At 47.1% G+C, this 21,772-nt stretch overlaps 1 protein-coding gene across 4 annotated transcripts in view; it reads left to right on the top strand.

Moving 5' to 3' along the window:
* UBASH3B (ubiquitin associated and SH3 domain containing B) overlaps positions 1–21,772 on the top strand; it is a 139,220-nt gene that overhangs the window by 16,636 nt on the left and 100,812 nt on the right. The window contains exon 1 of one of the 4 annotated variants that reach the window (XM_025465185.3): positions 4,012–4,239. The exons of the other annotated variants lie outside the window; for them this stretch is intronic. Coding sequence (XP_025320970.1) covers positions 4,112–4,239 — 128 coding nt within the window. The 5' untranslated portion in view covers positions 4,012–4,111. Of the gene's footprint in view, positions 1–4,011; positions 4,240–21,772 lie in introns of those variants that run through there. 4 annotated transcript variants of the gene reach the window in all.

The raw sequence follows: 21,772 nt of genomic DNA, 5'->3' as shown, positions 1-21,772 counted from the left end.
CTCTTTTCAGTTGACCCAGGAAACAGATAGTGTGGGGCTAACTGTGTTTAGTCTGAAGATTTTTTGTTTTTAAAGATTTTATTGATTCAAGAAAGACACAGAGAGAAAGGCAGAGACCTAGGCAGAGGGAGAAGCAGGCTCCCTGCGGGGAGCCCCATGTGGGACTTGATCCCAGGGCCCCGGGATTACACCCTGAGCTGAAGGCAGACGCTCAACCACTGAGCCCCCAAGCATCCCTAGTCTGAAAGAAGATCCTATAATTCAACAAAAAGTTACTGAGCAACGATTTGATGCCAGGCACCTAGGATTTGTGCCGAGCGTTGGAGGTACTGATATGAGTAAGACCCCGTCCCTGACCACAAGGAGCTCTCAAGCTCTTGGGTAAGATAGATGCAAGCAGAAGCCTGCAATATCATGTGATAAGATAGAGAGGGAGGAAGGTTCTCTCTTCTGATGTCTTGAGGGCTACCGTAAGAAAAGAGGATGCTTATTTTGTGGACCTCAGTGGGTTAGTTACATTGCTGGGGGTGAGAGGAGTGGTTTGGTGGGGGCAGACTCTAGTTCACCAGAAAAACAGTTTGGAAACCAGTGGCCCAACTGTGCTGTACTCTGCGTCCCGAGGTAGTATTTTCTCTGCCAGTTATGACTGTGACTGAGCTTCCTTTTCAGCCTCCTCAGAAGGATTGGAGTTCTAGGTTGGAGAGCATATCTGAAGTCCCTGCAGGGAGTAGGCTGGGCCAGCCTGAGATCTGAGGTCTGTGTGGAAGGATATGAAATCTGAGGGTGTCCTTTATGAGGAAGCTTCTGGATAGGTGCTTTCACATGCATGATTCTACAGCTCTGACTGTATAGCTGATCATTTCCTCTATTTAAAATATGGATGGGTGAAGGGATGGGGTACCTGGGTGATAGGCATTAAGGAGGAGACTTGATGGAATGAGCACTGGGTGTTATATGCATTTGATGAATGACTGAATTCCACCTCTGAAACTAAATAATAATAATAAAATAAAATAAATAAAATAAAATAGGAAAAAAGGCCTACAGAAGTGAAATGCACCCAAAACAATTAAGGGGTGCAACTAGGCAATCCCAGGATCATGAGCATACAGATATTGGATAGCCAAGAGGTAGGGAGAGCTAGTGAGGGGGTGGATCTGACCTCCAAGCCTGCTCCCTTTAAAATGTCTTGGTGCCAAGTCTCTGGATTCTCTGATCACCCCCTTCCCAGGCATCCTTTCTGGAGCAGCCCCAGCGGGGTTGGTTAGAAATGGATCATTCACACGCAAGGGTTGAAGGGATGCGTAGTGCTGAACTCAGGGAGTCAGACGAGGGGCTCTGAAGGGTGAGCCTCAAGCACTCACTTGTTGGGCAGTACTCACTGATGTGGAATCAGCTCCGGGCATGTGATCACTTTGGGATGGAGGGAGTGGGCAGAGGGTCAGAGAAGCAGCAGCAGTGAGCCGCATGCAGAGGAGATGTACAAGTCCAGTGTAACCAAGTCAGGGTAAAACAGCCGCCCTAAGAATCGGCTCTGAGAAAGAACTTGTAAGTTGGACAGAATGGGCAGGAGGGTGGCTTTGAGTTTTATAACACATTAAGGAGGCTGGAGATTTCAGCCGTAAAAGAATTAGCCTTAAGTCAGCCTTGAACTCTTTGCAACAGAAAATTCTAGAAGGGCTGATGTCCTTTCCGTTGTCAGTGCAGTTTCTGATGATGGAGAGAACGTATGTTGCAACACGTTTTGCTAAAGAATCCAAGGTTATTTCCTTGTTTGGTTTTCTTTGCTCTGGGATTGCCTTTCTACAAAGGGAGTTTTCTCCTTTAAACGAAAAGGAAGAAGGTCACCATGAAGGAGGAAGTACTACCATGTTTTTTTAGCCTTTCTCTGCTCACTGCTGGACTCCTGCCAAAATGTTGGGAGTACCATCAGAGAGTTGTATGTCAGGGTCCAGGGTGCCTCCTTCTCCCCCATGCACCGATTTCCTGTTCATGGGATGGTTTTGTTTGTTTGTTTTTTCAACACACAATTATCAGGCTTGCACCCTGCCAGGATCAAAAGAAAAAATGATGCATAAGGAATGGCCCCTGCTGCCTTGGTGCCCTCAGTCTACTAGGGAGGACCGAGACGTGATCAAATAAGTGCATTGCACACTGCTATGTGCCAAGAAACAGAGAGATATAGACTGTGCTGTGGAATGGCCCAGGAGCTAGCAAATCACTCTGCCTGGAGGCCCATGGTTCTTCCGAAGATCTGGACAGTGTGAAGTGCATTTTAAATACTATTTTTTAGGGGATCCCTGGGTGGCTCAGCAGTTTAGCGCCTGCCTTTGGCACAGGGCGTGATCCCAAGGTCCGAGGATCGAGTCCCACATCGGGCTCCCTGCATAGAGCCTGCTTCTCCTTCTGCCTGTGTCTCTGTCTCTCTCTCTCTCTGTCTCTCATGAATAAATAAATAAAATCTTAAAAAAAATAAAGACTATTTTTTAAAGGTGTTTTAGGTTAATAACAAAATATAGAGATTTCCCATTACCCCTTGCCCCCACACATGCCCCAGCCTCTCCCATCCTCAACACCACTCACCAGAGTGGTATCTTTGTTACAATGAACGAATCTATAGTGACACATGACAATCACCCAAAGCCTGTAGTTTACCTTGGGGTTCACTGTTGGCATCATATATTTTATGAGTTAGGACAAATGTAAAATGGACACGTATCCATCCTAATAGTGTCATACAGAGTATTTTCATTGCACTGAAAAAGCCTCTGTATCCTACCTATTGCCTATGCATCCCCCCACCCCTACCCCCACAACCCCGGGCATTCCTCCTCCTGCAGCCACTCCATAGTTTTGCCTTTTCCAATATATCATATAGTTGGAACCCTACACCATGCAGCCTTTCCAGATAGGCTTCTCTTACTTGATAATATAATTTGATGTCACTCCATGTCTTCATGGCTTGATAGTCCATTTCTTTTGAGCACTGATTAATATTTCAGTGTCTGGATGACCACAGTTTATTTATCTATTCACCAAATAAAGGACAACTTGGTCGCTTTCAAGTTTTGGCAGTTATGAATAAAGCTGCCATACACATCTGCATGCAGGTTTTGGTGTGGACATAAGTATATTCAACTCCTTTGGGGAAACATCAAGGACCATGATGGTAAATGCCATTTATAATCATCTCGTATGTGCCAGTCACTAGCCTCAGCGCCTTACAAACACTATGTCGGTTACTCTTCACTGAAAACCCATGCAGTTAGTATTAATAGACCCATTTGCAAATGAGCAAATAGGGCCTCAAAAGGTGATTTACCATGCCTCATGAATATGTGACAGAGCTGGGTCTCTAACCCTGGGGTTTATTTTCTTTCGTTTTTTTTTTTTTTTTTTAAGATTTTATTTATGTATTATGAGAGACACACAGAGAGAGGCAGAGACACAGGCAGATGGAGAAGCAGGTTCCCTGTGGGGATCCCATCCTGGGACTCGATCCTGGGACTCTAGAATCATGCCCTGAGCCAAAGGCAGATGCTCAACCACTGAGCTCCCCAGGCATCCCTAACCCTAGGGTTTCTGACGCCAAAGCCCTTTCCGTTAGACCTCAGTCAGGGTGCCTCAATTGCTGCTTTACTGGTTTATTTTTGTTCCTGGATGACAGCTTTAAGCTCACACACAGAGCTCTAGCACTCTGACTGGCAAATAAACGTTACTGGCAGCTCAGCCAGCTGCTGCTTCCTGTGTTTATAGCCCACATCGCAGGAAGGTGTCTTAAGAGTTGTTTCGAGTGTTGTGTCTGCTTCTCCTTGTGAAAGTGTGGATGCCACCTCTGAGAGGGAGGAAGATGACATGGGCTGCTCAGTGTTGGGTGGCAGTTCCCATGTGGTGGGGACTTGGAGAGGAATGCGTCTGTCCCCGGATGAGATCAGAGGCTTTGTTCTGTTTGGTCTGTAACCATGTGGTCTCAAGAAGTCAATGGACTGTGAGGTCAAAGTTCTAGAACGTGCTCCTCGGCTGATCTTTCCTGTGACTTTGGGTAAGACGGTTTACGTCTGCTTTGCCCATCTGTGCAATTAATTATCCAGAGTTTCCAGGAGCGCCTCGGATGCGCCCAGGGTCATGTAGATCGACGAGCCGCAGACAAACAGGATGCATTCCTGGCCCCCGTGGATCCCTGAGATTAGGAGAGGGGCAGACAGATACAGAAGCAGTGGATAATCACCAAACAAGGAGGTAGGACGCGCTGCAAGGGGAGCCAGCTTTCCTCCAAGCTGTCAAAGGGCCGTCTTGAGACTGCAGGTTGTTTTTTTTTTTTTTTCTTGGAGCTTCTTAATTAGAGATAGCTAGTAAGATCTTACTTTTGTTGTGAACCTACTGTGTGTGTGTGTGTGTGTGTGTTACTCTTTTCTTCATCCTGAGGGGACCAGTAGGTAGTGTTTCCATTTTACAAATGAGAAATGCCAGGCAGATCAATCAAAAACTTTTTGTAACTTGTGAATGACTACACCAACATGGCCAGGTCAGGCTGGTTTTGGAGCCTTTCCCTTCCCACCTCCTCCTAAAGATTCTTTGAAGATTTCATTTTAAGGGTTCAAGAGTACCCAGCAGGCCCATGTTGAGCTGCTGCTGAAAGGCCTTCTGCTACTTTCCCTTTGGCTCCCTTGTCTGTGTTTCCAGGTATCATTTAGGAGGTGATGACCACTTGGTGGTTGCCTGTCCTTCCAGCCCCCTCATCCTCACCTACCCCTGCACCCCACACCCCGCCCCCCGTACTCTGTAGAGCTCAGCTGTCTTTGCTCAAGTTCCCACAATTTGAACACAGTGTTAATCGATGAATCAACAGGAGCCTTCTTCCTGGGTGTGCTTTTTTCTCAAGTGAAATCATAAACGTCCTTTTCACACGGGCCACCCTTTGAGAACGTTTCTCAGATTGCAGTACTCGTTTCTCACTTCTGGGTCAGGCTGTCCCCACTGCCATCCTGGGGCAGGACGAGGGCGCACAGAGGTGGTGGGTATATATGTGGGCATGCACATCTGTGTGTCCTGCCCCAGCACGCTAGATGCGCCCCATCCCATGCCTCTTTGGAGCGCTTTGCCTGTCACATCATCATGGTTGGTTTACACGTCTCCTCCAGACTGGACTGTGTCTCCTTGAAGTGATGGTGCCTTAGTTTTTCTTGTTTCCCTAGTACTTTGCATGGTGCTTAGTACTTAGTGAGCACTCAGTATGCTCATTCCTTTATTAACATTTATTATTTCTTCTCTTTATATATTTATTCATTTGAGAGAGAGCAAGCATCAAGAGCACCAGGGTGGGGGCAGAGGGAGAGTCTTTAAACAGATTCCACTTAGCGTGTAGCCCTTTACCAGGCTCAATCTAATGACCCTGAGACCATGACCTGAGCCCAAACTAAGAGCTAGATGCTTAACCGACTAAACCATCCAGGCGCCCCAACATTTATTATTTGTGTGCTCTATACTACATGCCAGGGGGACGATGGCAAGCAGAACTGGGCTGGTCCCTGCTTCCTTCATGAGCTTAATGATGAAGGTTCATTAAAGGAAATGGAGCTTGATCAGATTATCTGTGAAGGGAGGCTGCGGTGTAGTCACCCCGGGCTGCCCGGATAAAGTGCCACGGACTGGGCAGTTAAACCACCGTCAGTTACTCTCTCATAGGTGTGCAGGCTGGAAATCCAAGATCAAGGCCTGGCAGGGTTAGGGTTCTGGCAAGGGCCCTCTTCCTGGCTTGCAGATGGCTCCCTCCTCCCCGCATCTTCACATGGCCTTGCCCTGGGCAGGTGCCTGTGGAGAGAAGTTCCTCATCTTACAAGGACCCCGAATCCTATCAGATCTGTGCTCCCCGATCATGAGCTTATCTAACCCTCGTGGCCTCGCAGAGGCCTCATTTTCAAATACCATCAGATGCTCACGTTGGAGGGTAGGGCTTCAATGTGTGAGATTGGAGGGGACACAATTCAGTCCAATCCATAGCAGCTCTCAACGGCCTTCTGGAGAGAGCAGCTCTGGGAAGTTAAGGATGGAACTTTCGGCCAGGTGGAGGAAAGGTGGGGAAGATGCCACACCAGGCATCCAGCACCCTCCACACAGACTCCCCCCAACCCCCCCCCCCAGCACCCATCCTCCTTCCCCAGCCCTCTCCACTGGCTGGGCTGCCGGGATCGTGGCGCCTGCCCTTCTGTCCACTGGGCCTGCGCTCTGCCTCCGTCTGGCCGGCTGATCCACATTCCTCTGGCTTCAGGTAACCAGCAAGGAAAGAGGAACCACAAGAAATGAGAAGGAAAATGCCTTCGGCCTCAGGCATCTGCTCCCGGAGCACTTCTCGGGAGCACCTCCCCGAGTCAGGCCCAGGCCCAGGGTCTCCCTGCCGCAGGCGGAGCTGCCGGTACCGGGCCCCACGGGCTCCGAGTTCCAGGGGTGTGTTTGCAGGAGCCGCTCCCGGTTCAGGAGTCCTCTGACTCCGCAAAGGGGCCAGCCCCGGGAGGAGGCTGCTAGCCCCAAGCTCTCTGAGTCTCAGACAACAGGCTGACTTTCCGTCTCCTTGAAACACTGATACAACTAATTCCTCCGTCAGTTGCAACGGAGAGCATCGACCTCGGAGGCCTGGCTTGGGGAAAAGCAGACACGCACCAGGATTCAGACAGTGCAGGCTGCGGCCCCAGCTTTTCACTGGATGTGCTGGTTCTACAGGTTCCTCGGTTCTACAGGCCTCATGGTGTCTGTGGGCATTTCTGTGGTTCCATTCCAAATAATGCGTGTTGTACCCCTGCTATGTGCCGAGCGCTCTGCTTGCTTAGTGGCCGTGCAGGAGTACATGCCACGGCCTCTGCTTGAAGGACACAGGTCCTGGGGCGTGTGATTCAGGCCATGAAGAGGGTCAGGAGGCACTAAGGGACCTCGCTAAAGGGCCACTCAACTCAGCCTCAGGGAATCCAGGAGGGCTCCTTCCTTTTCTTTCTCTCTTTTTTTCTTTCTTTCTTTCTTTCTTTCTTTCTTTCTTTCTTTCTTTCTTTCTTTCTTTCTTTCTTTCTTTCTTTCTTTCTCTTTCTTTCTTTCTTTCTTTCTTCTTTCTTTCTTTCTTTCTTTCTTTCTTTTCTTTTTTTCTTTTATTTATTTATAAACGAGAGACACAGAGAGAGGCAGAGACACAGGCAGAGGGAGAAGCAGGCTCCCTGCGGGGAGCCCGATGTGGGACTCAATCCCAGGATCCCAGGATCACGACCTGAGCCGAAGGCAGATGCTCAACCACTGAGCCACCCGGGCACCGTGGGGAGGCTCCTTTCAAAAGAGGTGCCCCTTAAGCTGAAACATAAAGGACAAGAAGCTGGACAGTTGGACACGTCCAGGGTGGAGGGATGGGGAGACGAGAGAATGTTCTAGGCAAAAAGGCCCGTGAGTGCACAGGCATGTGAATGTGAAAGCCCGGTGCATTGGGGAGCAGAAGGCATGTGTGTGGATGTGTGGGAACGTGTTTCTGGATGTGTGTGTGAGATGCACAGGGGGACAAATGAAACCGGACAGAATTGCCTGGTAGTAAGGAGTCTGAGTTTATTTGAAGGCTCTGCAAAGGCACCAGAGGATGTTGAACAAATCATGGCATAACCAGATTTGGCTGATTAGAACCTAGCCTTGCCACTCAGAATGTGGTCCCTGGACCAGTGGCTCCGGCCCACTCTAGAGCTTGGCAGAAATGCAGAACCTCAGCTCCACCCCAAACCCACTACTTTTTTTTTTTTTTTTTTAGATTTTATTTATTTATTCATGAGAGACACAGAGAGAGGCAGAGACACAGGCAGAGGGAGAAGCAGGCTCCCTGAGGGGAGCTTGATGGGGGGATTCAATCCCAGGACCCCAGGATCATGTCCTGAACCAAAGGCAGACGCTCAACCACTGAGCCACCCAGGTGTACCCCCACTACATTGTAATAAGATCCCTAGGTAATCAGTGTGACATTAATGCTGGAGACCTACTGTCTGTGATAAGGGTCAGTAAACTTGATAAAGGACCAGATAATAAATATTTTCAGTTCTACAGGCCTCATGGTCTCTGTGGCAACTATTTAACTTCACTGTCGTTGTCGTGCAAAAGCAGGCAGATGATATGTAAACAGATGAGCATGGCTGTGTTCCAATAAAAGTTTATTTATGGACAATGAAATTTGAACTTCATGTTATTTTCACCTGTGACAACAATATTCTTTTGGCTTGTGTTTTTTTTTTTTCTTTCTTTCAACCATTTAAAAATGTAAAACTCATTCTTCTCTTGTGGGTTGTAGGCAGGAGATTGGATTTGACCACAGGCTGTAGTTTGCTTGCTCCTGACTGTAGGATTCAGACCTTCGGCTTTCATATGATGGCTCCTGACCTTTATGCCGTATTGTGAAAACCCAGTGAACTGGGAATGACATGCAAACCCTCATTTTCAGATGAGGAAATGGAGGCCCAACTGGGAAATTGACTTTCTCACAGTAACACAGCTACTTACTGGTTAGGACTCAAACACAGACCTGCTTCCTTCCAAGCAAATGTTCATTCTTTACACCAAGTATAACCAATTTGAAAGGAGAACTAGAGCCTTATCTATTTTTTCCGTGGCATAAGCAGAATAAGCAATGCTTAAAAGGCAAATTACCTTTTTCTTTCTGATAAATTACAAACAATTAGTTACAGGCTTTTTAATGTCAAAACCAAATGCTGTGAGCAGCCCATCCTGGGAAAATGTATGCTGCAGGGCAAGACCCAAGGCTTTTCCATACCCAAAATAAGATATCAAGCCTCTTTTTCTTTTCTTTTCTTTTCTTTCTTTCTTTTTTTTTTTTTTTTTTTTTTAGCCAAATAAAAGTCAGTGTAGGTGCTATTCCATAAGAAGTGAAGTTTGGCTAGAAATTATTTCATGGATACCTATTTGCTATTATTTTTACCTTGTTCTTTACAGTCCTTATTTACAAGCATAATAGAATGAATGAAAGGAGTGTCCCACTTGTTTTCTTGCACAACACTGGAGCAAGCCTAAAGGATTCTTATTGCAAAATCCAAGGCGTTGTAAATTGTTTTTTAAGAGTCCACCACTAAATTCCACATCCATAAATACACATTCCCAGCTGTCACCCCTCTCTGCCCAGCCCGACTCCTCAAACAGGAACAGTCACTCACAAAGGAAATGGAGCTCTTGCCTCCTTGAACCTCTTGTGCTTCAGACAGTGATGACATTCAGAGTATGGTCCTGGATCACTCAAGCTGAATATACTCCACTCTGAAACCTCATATGCAGAGAGGTCCTCCAGGAACATGACTGAGCACACCTCAAAGTAAAGTGGGGCCCAGGAAAGTGGGGGTCTTGCCAGCTGTCTTTCGGGTGTCCTGTTTCCTGTTCTTCCACTCTGGCACTGAGATAGTGCCTGGCCCCGCTGAGGTTAATGGGTGTGGGTTTACATGCATCCTCCAGTATGTACACACACATATGCATACACACCCATGCACGCATATGCACGCATGTCCCTCTTCCTAGCTTGGTCCCTGCGGTTGGGAAAAAACATGATGCTGCTACTCAGAACCTGGAGAAACCGGTGAGGTGGCTGAGTGCTGCGGGGCACAGGGACACAAAGAGACAGTCATCTGTTGCCATCATACAACCACCACTTGGTCAGGGCATCCTAGCTGCTCTGCTTCCGCTTGAGAAGCCTTATGTGCTGAGCGTGGCGGCAGCAGGGCTGATTCATCCCTGCCACCCGGGGTGGCCCAGCTGTCAGAACAGGAATGGCCCATCTCCCTGCACTCTGCAAAAAGCGACTGGTGGTGGATCAGCTGCCTGCATTGAGCTGTAAGAGAAGCTCAAAGGTTAGTGGTGAGGACAGCCCAGTGCAAATCCTCCTCCCCAGTAGTACCCTGCTGACTCAGTTTGAGGCCTCTAACCAATTGCTTTTCCTTAAATAATTAATTGTAACGGTGTTCATTATTTAGTACTTGACTGTGTGGATGGTGCAGCGGAGCCACAGTTCAGACCCAAGTATCCGACCCACCGTGTCACGCTGCCTCTCGCCACCCCATGTGACATCCCATCTTCACACCAGTATCTCGGATACAGATGGCAGCCAGGTTCCCGTTTTCTGGATGAGATCACTGAAGCACTGAGAAGTTCATTGGTTCCAGTCATGGGGAAAGGAGGGAACCCAAAACTTCTGATTCCAAAGTCCGTCTTCTTTCCAGTCTGCCTTTCCTGAGCATTTCTTTTTCCACTATGAGAAATTGAGAAACATTTCTTTCTCCCTCCATGGGTTCCCAGAGCCTGAGATACACATCTCTATCTAACTGGGAGCTTCTCTGAGGTAGATGTGTAGTCAGGTCTCCAGAGACCAGCTGTCCTCTCACTGTATCCAGCAGGGCTAAAGAAATAACCCCGCTCTGGCCACTGCAGGTGCCCCCCCACCCCCAGGGAGGGTGGCCACCGAGTACCTGCAGCATTGGCATGGTACAAGAGTACCCTGCCCCATCGAATTCATCAGAGTCACCCCATAGGGATCAAAACTTTCATGAACTAAAAAAACAAACAACTTTTGTAAACTACCAATTATTTTATTAATGGAAATATTCAAACTTGTATAAAAGTAATAAGAACGGTATAGGGGAAACAAGTGTATCGAGTTCTTGCTGCTTGATCTTTGGGCATCTGTACCATGCACTCCCCTACCCACTTTTCTGTTCTAATTTTTGAAAAGTAAATCCTAGACAGCATATCATTTTGCCTGTAAATATTCCTGTATGTACCTCTTGAAGATTATAACTTTTTAAAATACAATCACAGGTTCATTATCATACCTGAAAAATAATTGCGTCAAGTATGTAGTCAGTGATCACATACCCTCTATGGCCTTATAGTTTTGTTTTTTTTTTTTTTAAGATTTTTCTTTATTTATTCCAGAAATAGAGAGGGGGGAAAGTGGAGGGAAGCAGAGAGAGAGGGACAAGCAGACAGCACTGAGCACAGAGCCCTACGTGCAGCTTGATCCCACAACCCCGAGATCATAACCTGGGCTGAAACCAAGAGTAGGATGCTCAACCAATTGAACCACCCAGGCACCCTGCCTTATAGTTGTCGTTTTTTAAAAATATTTTTTTTGGGTGTACATTACAGAACTCATCATGATCAGAGAATTATCAGTTTTTAACGTAGATTTCATTTGGATCAAAACCTCACCTGACCAGGAACTCTTGGTAAGACACCAGGTACAGAACAAGTCCTTACAGGAGAAAACGGAAAGTCTTTGAAGAATAAGCTAAAATAGGGTATTTGTCCTGTTAAACCAACTGGCAAAGTATGTCCTATAGTCTGTGTTCATGTTTAGCTCATCTACTAAGTTGACTGTAGACACAAGATTGACCAATGAGAAGCGATCTTGTGAACAAGCATTTATTGAGTGCCTACTATCTGACAGTAGATGTTGGGGCTTCAAAATCGAATGGAGCACAGCCCTGGCCGAGGATGCTTTTCCTCGAGCCAAGGACAATCTGACAAGTCAGGGATGATGGCATATCATGAAAGTGCTGGGTGGAGTTAGAGACTCCAGAGCTGCGGAGAAGGGGGATGTTAGTCTCATGGGCTGACACGAAGCTTCCCCGAGGAGGTGACATTATGAAGGATAAGAGACAAACAATTTTAGAACTGAAAGTATTTTGTGCAGTTTCCTGGATGTGGAAAAACAAGAAGTGAAAGGATGTAGGCCTATATTCCTTTTTAAAGATTTCAATGAAAAAAAACAAAAACAAAACAGATATAATAAATAAATAAATAAAGATTTCAACAAGGATTCCAAGCTGAGGTTAGAAATCCTCACGTAACTGGGAAATCATTTGTCTGGCTCTCTCATGCCTTAACTTTTCTGGCTCATCAATGTTTTATCATGTCACTGGGCCAAAAATATAGACAACCAACATGTCCTCATGTGCCCCAGATCTGAAACTGCGCATCTTGTCCTGGCAAGGTCAGGGATTAACGCAGAGTTTGCGGCCAGCGCTCCTGCAGCCTCAGGATGAGAAGATGGGCAGGGTGAAAGCCCCCTTGCACCTGTAATGGGAGGAAAACTTATCCTTAATCTTGTCTGCTTGCTTGCTTATTCTCTGCTTCCTCTCCCGCTAGAATGTAGCTTCCTGAGAGCTAAGTCCTTGACTATCTCCCTCCTCACCCTGACCCTACTGTCTGCCAGAACAGTCTGCCACAGCACGTGCTCTGGAATATTGTACAGTTCATCAACGTGTCCATCCTTGTCCGCTCCCTGTGCTTCTTCCAGGGGTGGTCTTGCCCTCTGGATGTTTCCTGGTGGGAGTGCTCCCATGTGTAGGTGGAAACAGACTTCTTACATGTAAAGTGTTAGAAGCAGAAACATCTCCATGATCATGATGACACCTCTCCTTGTTCTAGCACATTACAGTTTATGAAGCATTTCTGTTTTTTTTTTTTAAGATTTTTTAATTCATTCATGAGAGATACAGAGAGAGAGAGAGAGAGAGAGAGAGGCAGAGACACAGGCAGAGGGAGAAGCAGGCTCCATGTAGGGAGTCCGATGCAGGACTCGATCACTGCCCTGGGCCGAAGGCAGGCGCTAAACCGCTGAGCCACCCAGGGATCCCCAGCATTTTATTGTCGTACACAGCAGCTGTGTTAAGGTGATGGCTGAACAGATACTATCACTGCCATTAACGGATGAGAAAACCAAGGCTCCGAGGGGCTGCGGTGCACAAGGATCCAGAGGCAGTGAGGGGTGAGGCAGCATCAGAAACCAGGCCTGCCTGACAACTCCTAAGCCAGGGCACGCTCTCTAGTACCAGGCTGCCAGACCAGTAGGCACAGCTCCTTTCTCTGCTCATGGAAAACACAGACCGACATAAAGCAGGTTTCATCCCAGGCCACTCAGAAAGCCCTCTGGGGAAATCTGAACCCATCTTCAGCATTAAGTGGTTTGGCGTGTTTAGGGGAACATAATATTCGGGGCTACCTAAGTGCCTGGCAGAAAGTCTGCCAGATAAAGCCTAAGTGGATCTGGGAGGAGCAGACTTTTTTCTCCATTAGACTGAGTGAGGTCAGGTCAGAGACAAATGCCCACAGAAGAAGAGTATGTAAAAAACTGGTCACCATGTGTCCTGGTGTAGAAACAGCGAGACTCACACACAGTTCTATGAGGGAGCTCCGAGAGCCCTGCTGTGGGGCTCCCAGCTGCAAGCAACTGTTGCTTTTAGCTGGCACTTTGGGGTGCTGTGGGCTTGTGCGGTGGCAGATTTACCAGAAACATTGAAAGGGTGCTGACGTGGTCTTAAAAGTTGGGAAAGTGACTATAAAGCATATTTAAGGGCTAGATCTCTGCAGGCTGAGTAGGCTGTTGGCCAGTGAGGCACAGGGAAAGAATGTGGCCTTGGAGGAAAGGCCATCTGGGCACGTGAATAGAGCTCAGGGTGGTGGACTTGAGAGGGAGAGTAGAGGGCAGACTATTCCATCTCCCCTCCCTGTCCTCAGTGGAATAAGTAGCCCAGGCATTAACTTGCACCCTTCCCCTGGATCCCCTTCTTTCCCCAGCTCCACTCTCCTGTGCCAGCTGATTGCAGACAAGTCAACTGATCTCTGAGTGAGCTCTATGTTTTCCCAAAATGAAGATGTTTCCTGTTTTTCTGCACCTCCAGGGAGGTGAAGTACAATATGAAAAGTTGAAAGTTTATCCTCAGCCACACAAACAGTTGTTAATTTTTTTTAAAGGTTTATTTATTTGAGAGAGAGAGAAGGCATGCTAGAGAGAGCATGAGCAGGGAGAGGGGCAGAGGGTGAAGGAGGCTCCCCACAGAGCAGGGGGCCTGAACACTGGGCCCCATTCTGGGACTCTGGGATCATGGCCTGAGCCAGAGGCAGACGCCCAACCGACTGAGCCACCCAGATGCCCCAAACAGTAGATGATTTTGTTACCATCACTTCATATGCTTTAGGAGGATCTAATAAATGGGATAAAACTGAGACATCTCCAGGTATGCATAAGATGGCAGTGGCCATTTGTGGGATCCTGCCTGAGTCCCATCTGGTAGGGATGGCTAATTACATGACTTTACATGACTTGGCCCTTCGACTCAAACCTTCTATTTGAGATAGCCCCTCATAACACCGGGTTTCAAATGGGAGGCTTTGTGCTACGTTCCCACAAGGGGGAAGAGTTTAGAACTTGAAGATTGTGGAGAACAAGTGTGTTGTGCTGGGGAAAGGATGGTTGAGGAAGGGCTGGGAGAGGGGGATCAAGCCAATTGCATGTCTCCTGCTACGCTGTACATTCTGCACACTATCTCTATTCCTTTGGATGGCCCCTTTAAGCCCATCTTACAGATGAGAAAGTTAACAATTCGCCCAGTGTCACCCACTTGATAAATGGGATCAAGGTTCCGACTCCTGTCGGCCTGAAGCCAAGGCCCACATTCTTTTCCCCACAATCAGAGCCTTGTCACTTCTCCATGTCCACTTTCCTGGTGCTCCCAGGACTCCAGGCTGAGAGAATTTTCCAAGTCACGAAGCTAAACTAACTCTGTACTGTCTCATCTCCCTATCTAGACACTAATGCCTCATTTAAGTAACTGCTACTACTGATGATGATGATGATGATCACAATAATAATTGAGCAGAGACAGTGTTTGTGAATTTTGTTTTGTTTTATTGGGTGGCTTCATTTTGGATTCTCTGCTTGACTTCTTTAGGGTGTAGCCATGGGGGCCGGTTGGTATGGTAGAAGCCACAGCCGTAGACAGAGAACAGTCCGTCTGCCTTCAGTTCCCACTCAATCCCTCACTCATGCACTGTACATCTCTGGAATAAGGGGAGCAGCTGAGGAGGCCTCTTGGTTCTGGTTGAGGAAATGTCTATTGTCTAGAACTGAATCCATTAGAGAGGACCTTCTCCAGGATGCAGACACTAAGTGGGAGGGGGATGGGCTCTTGGTTACATCTGATGGGCCTTTAAAAAGCCCCACAATTTAAAAAAGTGATACATGTGTGTTGTGCACATTTTGGAAACTAGAGAAAATTACAAAGAAGAAGAAGTGCTATATTCTATATATTATATGTAATTACATATGAACTGTTGAGACTCGTACCTAGCAATTTGTTGTGACATATTTTTCTGTCGCTAATTATTCTAACATGATTTCTCATGCATTTCTAGTATGCCATTAGATGGAAAAGCTATTTAATCAATCCCCTATTTTTAGAAATCTGGGCCATTTTGTGGCAGTGAACATTCTCACGCATACATCTTTGTGTCCTGAATAGCGGAGTGAGATTAGGGGCATTAGTTTTATCTTTTGCAAAATGGAGGTATATAACACCATTTCAAAGTACTGTCACAAAGGTTATATAGAATAACACATATAAAGTACTTAGCAGAGTGCCTTGCACACCGTTAGCTACCCATAAATGGTAGCTCTCAAGACTAGTTTACTTTCCACCCTATTATTTCTGTAGGTGCCAAAAAAAGTAGGCTTACACTCTCAAGGTTTTTGAGGGCTATGTGGTTTCATTGTGTTAGCCTATCTGAAGGTCCTTGGGAAGAAGAGCAGGTGAAACAGGAAGCCAGTGTGTCATATCCGCTCGGCCATTGCTTAAGCCAATTAGGTAAGGCACCCATTGGCCCACAAATGGGGTCATGGCAGCCAGACTGCCACTGTCCCCGGCATCCCTGGCTGAGACCTGGACTCCTAATCCACAGATATTTTACATGGCCCAGCGGCTGCTAAAGTTTAAATATATGCCCATGAGAGCCAGTGAGAGCCACCCAAAGCCATCCCTCCCTCTAAAACTCATCCTTGTCCCCTTATTTCACATCTTTGTGCCTTAAGTATGAGGAATGATGGCTCAGGATGGTGTACTAGCCCACCAATTATCATCGCTGCTACTGGAAGAGGACTCACCTTAGGGTGGGAGCCCTAAGAGTGGGCCACACATGTCCTCTTACTCCGTATGACATTCTACCTACTAGCAGAGACATCCAGAGCTGAAAAGAAACTTCTTGATAATTGGGCCTGATCTCGTCCCTTCTGGGAAAGACTGTAGCCCAGAGCGCTTAAATGATTTGTTCAAGTCATAAAACAAATAAGTGGCAAAGCCAGAACCAAACCCCAGGTCTTCCGGAGCCCTCCCCAGCCAGGATTTTTCTCCCTGGACCATGCTTATTTCCAACAAAAGGAAAGAAACCCAGGATTAGAGGTCACGGTTAACTTGTCGTCCAGATATGTGTGCCTCTTTCCAAAGTGAGTGTTTCTCCTGAGAGGTTCATCACTAGAAAAACGAAACCACATGGCTGTGTTGTCCTGCCCTCTCCCTGTGCTGGACCTTTCCTATAAAGAATCTGTTAACATCATCAAGAAGCAGGAAGGAGCTTTTATAAGATGCCTCTCTTTTCCCCCCTTCCTAAATTTCATACCACGTTTGAGGCTGGTTTTTCTAAGATAAAGCCACTGTGTTGTGCACAGAAACTTCTGCAGCCGAGCAGCGTTTCTCAAACTGGAGGAAACCGGCCTTTGTTACCTCAGATGGTTGTCGACACAGGACTATGAAGACCAGCTTTGGCCTTCTCGTGCCGAGAGAATGCAGTTATAGAAACAGTGCCAAGACTCGTCCTTCCCCTTGGGTGCTGCTGGACTGCCACTTAGCTCTTTGGTCAACTTAAAGTTTACAATCTTCAGGGAGTATTTTTGGGGGTGCCTGGGTGGTTCAGTTGGTTGAGTGTCCAACTCTTGGTTTTGGCTTAGGTCATGATCTCAGGGTCATGAGATCGAGCCCTGCATTGGCCTCTGCGCTGGGCATGGAGCCTGCCTAACATTCTTTCTCTCCCTCTCCTTTTGTCCCCCTCACCCTGCTCTCTCTCTCTCTCTCTCTTTCTATTAAAAAAAAAAAAGAAGTGTTTTACTGAGATTTAAAATATAGCAGTTCATCTCTTTGTAGCCCTGCCATTTGCAGGAAAATCCCTAAATGTCAACTTGTGGGTTGTTTTACAAATGAAAAAGAGACACCTCTGGAATCAGTGATAAAGGCTGCCTTGATTGGCCTTCTGCTGGGTAGGTGTGGAGCTGGCAATTTTGCAAAGTCCCACGGCTCAGGCAAGAGGCCATGGTGGCTGTTTTGAGGCAGGGCCTGCTTGGTGGCGCAATTGTACTCCCAAAGGACACAGTCAAAGCTACCCTCCATGGGCCCAGGCTCATCTGCCCAGGATTTGGCTTCTGACCATAAAGGAGGGCAGTGGGTCGGACAGAGTAGGGTCACAGACTGGGCCAGACAGGGAGTTAAAGAACATTGGAGACTTTCCAGCCTGGGTCCATTCCTTGGCTCTGCTACTTATATAACCGGGGACAAGTGACTTCATCTCCCCAAGCTCAGATTTCCTCACCTGCAAATTGGCATCAACAGAAATGCCAACCTTGCAAGGTTGGGATAATTAAATGAGAGAATGCTTATAAAGAACCTGGCAAATAGGAAGCACCCTAGAATGTCAGCAATACATTTAATATTGTGATGCTTTTACTGACTGTGACTTTAGGGAGTTTTGGAATTGATAGGAGGAGAGGTAAATAGAAAAATATTTTTGTACTAGACATTAATCCCTTCAGAAGCTATGTAGTGATTACTCACTCCATGCCAGGCACTCTCTAGGCCTTGGGGATGCAAAATCAAGAAGCTCCGAGCTTACCAAATTGTACAGAAACACAGAATTGCACTGACCAGGGGTTAATCGTACAGTACAAGGGATACCAGGAGGCATTGTGGTACAGTGGGGAAGGAAGGAAGGTCACAGCTGGCTCTGGCGACGGGCCTCCTCAGAGCAGGAACGTGGAAGGGAGTTTGCGTGTTATGGAAGATATTCCAGGCAAAGACAGAGCCTGCACAAAGGCTCAGAGAAGGGCAAGACAGCGTTTGTCTGGTACAGCAAGAGCATCCAGGGAAACAGCTTGATAGGCTTTGATTCAGCACCAGAGATAGGAGGCAACATTTCCTCCCCTCGAGTTTAGGGACTGATAGACAAGGATTATCCTATTACCATGTGATAATCCCAATAATCAAGAGACTGAAAAAGATTCCTAGTCTCTCCACCCAAAGTTGTAAGGAAAAACCATGAAGGGATGATGACACAGCTGAAAGACTAGGAAAGTAGAGTTCATCAGTTGGTGGAGTGGGGGAGAAGGAGAAACATTCCATAAAGGGCACAAAATGGAAAGGGACGTGGAGGTTTGTGAGTGGGTGTGGGTCACCGGAGGGCACACAGGCCAATAGGTATGGCTGGAAGAAAGAGGGCTGAGATGCATGCCCTGATTCATTTGGCAAATATGTGTGCAGGGCCCTCCGTGCTCCTGCATCACTCCCGAGGCTCCGGGGATGCAGCTATAGAGACCCAATCCTGAAGTGCAGGAGGAAGCACAGATGGTATGTGTGGACCACGGGGTCTGATTTGGGTGATATGCAGGCATAACATTAAGAAACAATGAATCACATGGTGAGCAATGACTCCTTTTCTGATTACAAGGTTGCAGGGAGAGTCTCCGTTCGGAGCCAGTCAGTTGAATATTCATTTTCGAATACTTATCCATCTTTCTAACAGGGAGCCCTCGGCCTTATGCTCAGAGCACTGGCAGGCAAGAGTGTGCAACCGGAATTTAGTAAAAATATTGTGTTTCCTGGGCTTTGTTTTCGTTTTTTAATTAGTGGATATTTTTTGTTTCTGGCAAGTGGTGCTTGTTTTCTCTTCCTGGAGGTTCTATGAAATTTTCTGTACAAGTATTTTGAGTCAAGTCAATCAGAGAAAGACCATTATCCTATGATCTCACTCGTATGTCAATTTAAGAAACAAAACGGGGATCCCTGGGTGGCGCAGCGGTTTAGCGCCTGCCTTTGGCCCAGGGCATGATCCTGGAGACCCGGGATCGAATCCCACGTCGGGCTCCCGGTGCATGGAGCCTGCTTCTCCCTCTGCCTGTGTCTCTGCCTCTCTCTCTCTCTCTCACTGTGTGCCTATCATAAATAAAAAATTAAAAATTAAAAAAAAAAAACAGAAACAAAACGGAGGAGCATAGAGGAGGGGAGGGAAAAATAAAACAAGACAAAATCAGAGAGGGAGATAAACTATAAGAGACTTTTTTTAAAAGATTTTAATTATTTCTTCATGAGAGACACAGAGAGAGACAGAGACATAGGCAGAGGGAGAAGCAGGCTCCCTTCAGGGAGCCCAATGCAGGACTCGATCCCAGGACCCTGGGATCATGCCCTGAGCCAAAGGCAGAGACACTCAACTGCTGCCACCCAGGTGCCCCCATAAGAGACTCCTAATCATAGGAAACAAACTGAGGGTCTCTGGATGGTGGAGGGACAGGGTAACTGGGTAACAGGCATTAAGGAGGGCATGTGATGGAATGAGCACTGGGCATTATATGCAACTGAGGAATCACTGACTTCTACCTCTGAAATCAATAATAATACATTATATGTTAATTGAACTTAAATAAAATCTTTAAAAATGCTTATAATCAAAAAAAGATATAACACTAAAATAAAATAAAATAAAATAAAATAAAATAAAATAAAAATTGTATTTGAGTTAAAGTAAATGAGTTATTTTAGAGGGAAATTACATAAATACAGTAGAGTATAGATGCAGATGTAGCCAAACTAATAAGCTGATAGGGGAATGGCTGAAGCCTAGCAGGCACTGCTGTGGCCAACGGGAAACCACTGTAAGTAAGCACAGGGGAGGAAGATTTGCTAAGAGAGACTTGTCTGGGTGGGAGCTCCTTGGATGCCAAAGTTAAGTGTGTCATTGGTGTTGAGGTCTCAGCTCCTAGCATAGAGCTTGGCACTTTGCGTGGGCTCAGTTTGGGGTATCCTAGGGCGTGACACTCCCAAATGATCTGCATTCAAATAGAACACTTGCATTTATTCCTTCCACTCTGATCATCACTCTGTTGCATGGGTGCTTGGAAGGAGCTGGAAGCTCTGACGATGGCAGGACAGGAGTTCTTGAACGAGGACCAGCAGGCCAGAAAGCAGGTGCACTCTGGTCTCCTCTGCAAACATGTCAAGTCCTCCAGACTGTGTGGTGATGACTCCTGGGAACTGTCTCCTTGGAGCCCATGGTGGTCTCTCCATTGTTTTCAGAGACATGACACCCAGAGATGGTGGTGCTGATAAGCAACTAATACTGTTGCCATTCCAGTAGCTCTAAGAGACCTTGTGGGGTTTCTTTTTTGTTCCTTTAAAAAAAAATTTTTTTTTCACGACTTAGAAGCCTTTATGTAAGCATGTCATGTTTTATGCATCATGGTCCTCTTCGCCCTTGGCTATGTTGTTTGGACCCTTATCTGCGCTGTGCCTCTCTCCCTGGAGGTCCCACGATGCTCAGGAAAAACAGAAAAGAACTGCCTTGCAGCACTTTTGTCCTAGCGCCTCGGTTCCTGCAGCCCTGCCAGGTCAAAGGGGTTTAAAACGAAGTTTCTAAGCTGGCAAGGAAAGGAAAAGGAAAGAGAGCACGGTTCGGTTTCTATAATGGAATGAAGCTAATTGCACGACCAGCTGTTCAGAACATATGAAAAAGGTTTCACTGCATATATTAAAAACTAAATAAGTTAAATAAAGTTTTCAAAGACATCACCTGGGGCTTCCCGTAGTGTAGAGCCTTCGGGAAGTTACTGAACACACACACTGAGCTTACAGTTCTCGGCCTGATGACCACACAGTTTTTAATTCCTCAGTTCTGAGCTACAGGTAGGATTTGAGCCTTGATGTGATGATTTCTCCGGGGGCACTAGGCCACTACGAATATGCTTAAAGGCAGTGAGAGGCGAGGATGAGCGAGCTGGCCGTGTGTGTGTGTGTGTGTGTGTGTGTGTGTGTGTGTGTGTGTCTGTCTGACCTTCCCTGGGCCAGGCCAGGTTGGGCCACCACGTCTGTCTGAGGGCAGCACTGCAGGTGTGGCCTCTGGGCCCCCCTCTGTGCAGAGCACACGGAAGGCAGCCCCGCTCTAGGGAAGGCCCGAGTCTGTTGACAGACACTGCTCCTTATCTTGTTTTCACATCGGTTGCAGCATGATGTGTGTTCAGAACAAGCGTGGGTGGGGGCTCCTCCTGCCCGGCCCTGTGCTGGCTGTTAAAACAAGAGAGTGGTTTATCGTACTGTTTTTCAAGTTTTCAGGCCGCCAGGAATTGGTGATTCCGATGGGGCAAGGGGGGAGGGGGGATTTGGGGATTGCAAAGAAAAACCGACTCAGCTCTTTTGGGGAACACGTCCACCATCTACGTGATAGTCATTCTGTGTTGGAGGTTAGGGTTTGTTTGGCTGCTCAGGGGCACTAGGTACAGGGCCCAAAACACTTGAGCTACAATTTCCACCCCAAATCATCACATCAGTCTCCGGGAGTCCTAAAATGCCACTGACCGCTGGGATTCCAGTTGCACTTTGCAATCCACAGAGCACTTTTACATACGGTTGGGATGACAACACTGAAGCTCAGAAACGTTAAGGAGATTTTGACCACAGTCCTATGTTCTATAGCTAGTGACTGGGTCGGGTAGAAATCAAATCCAGGCCCTCTGGCCTCCAGTTGTGGGTCCTTTGTCCTCCACCTGGCTGCCCACATCTGGTTCCATCTTGTCCAGACTGAGCTGTCCTTTAGACACTTCAGCGCCCTGAGGATTGAGGATCCGGGAGGGCAAGGTAGCCAGGCAAGATAATTGGGAATTGACTCAGTG

This window comes from Canis lupus, chromosome 5 (assembly GCF_003254725.2).
Source record: "Canis lupus dingo isolate Sandy chromosome 5, ASM325472v2, whole genome shotgun sequence".
Classification (NCBI taxonomy): domain Eukaryota; kingdom Metazoa; phylum Chordata; class Mammalia; order Carnivora; family Canidae; genus Canis; species Canis lupus.
The sequence above is the reverse complement of the archived record's forward strand: the minus strand, read 5'-3'. Positions and strand labels throughout refer to the sequence as shown.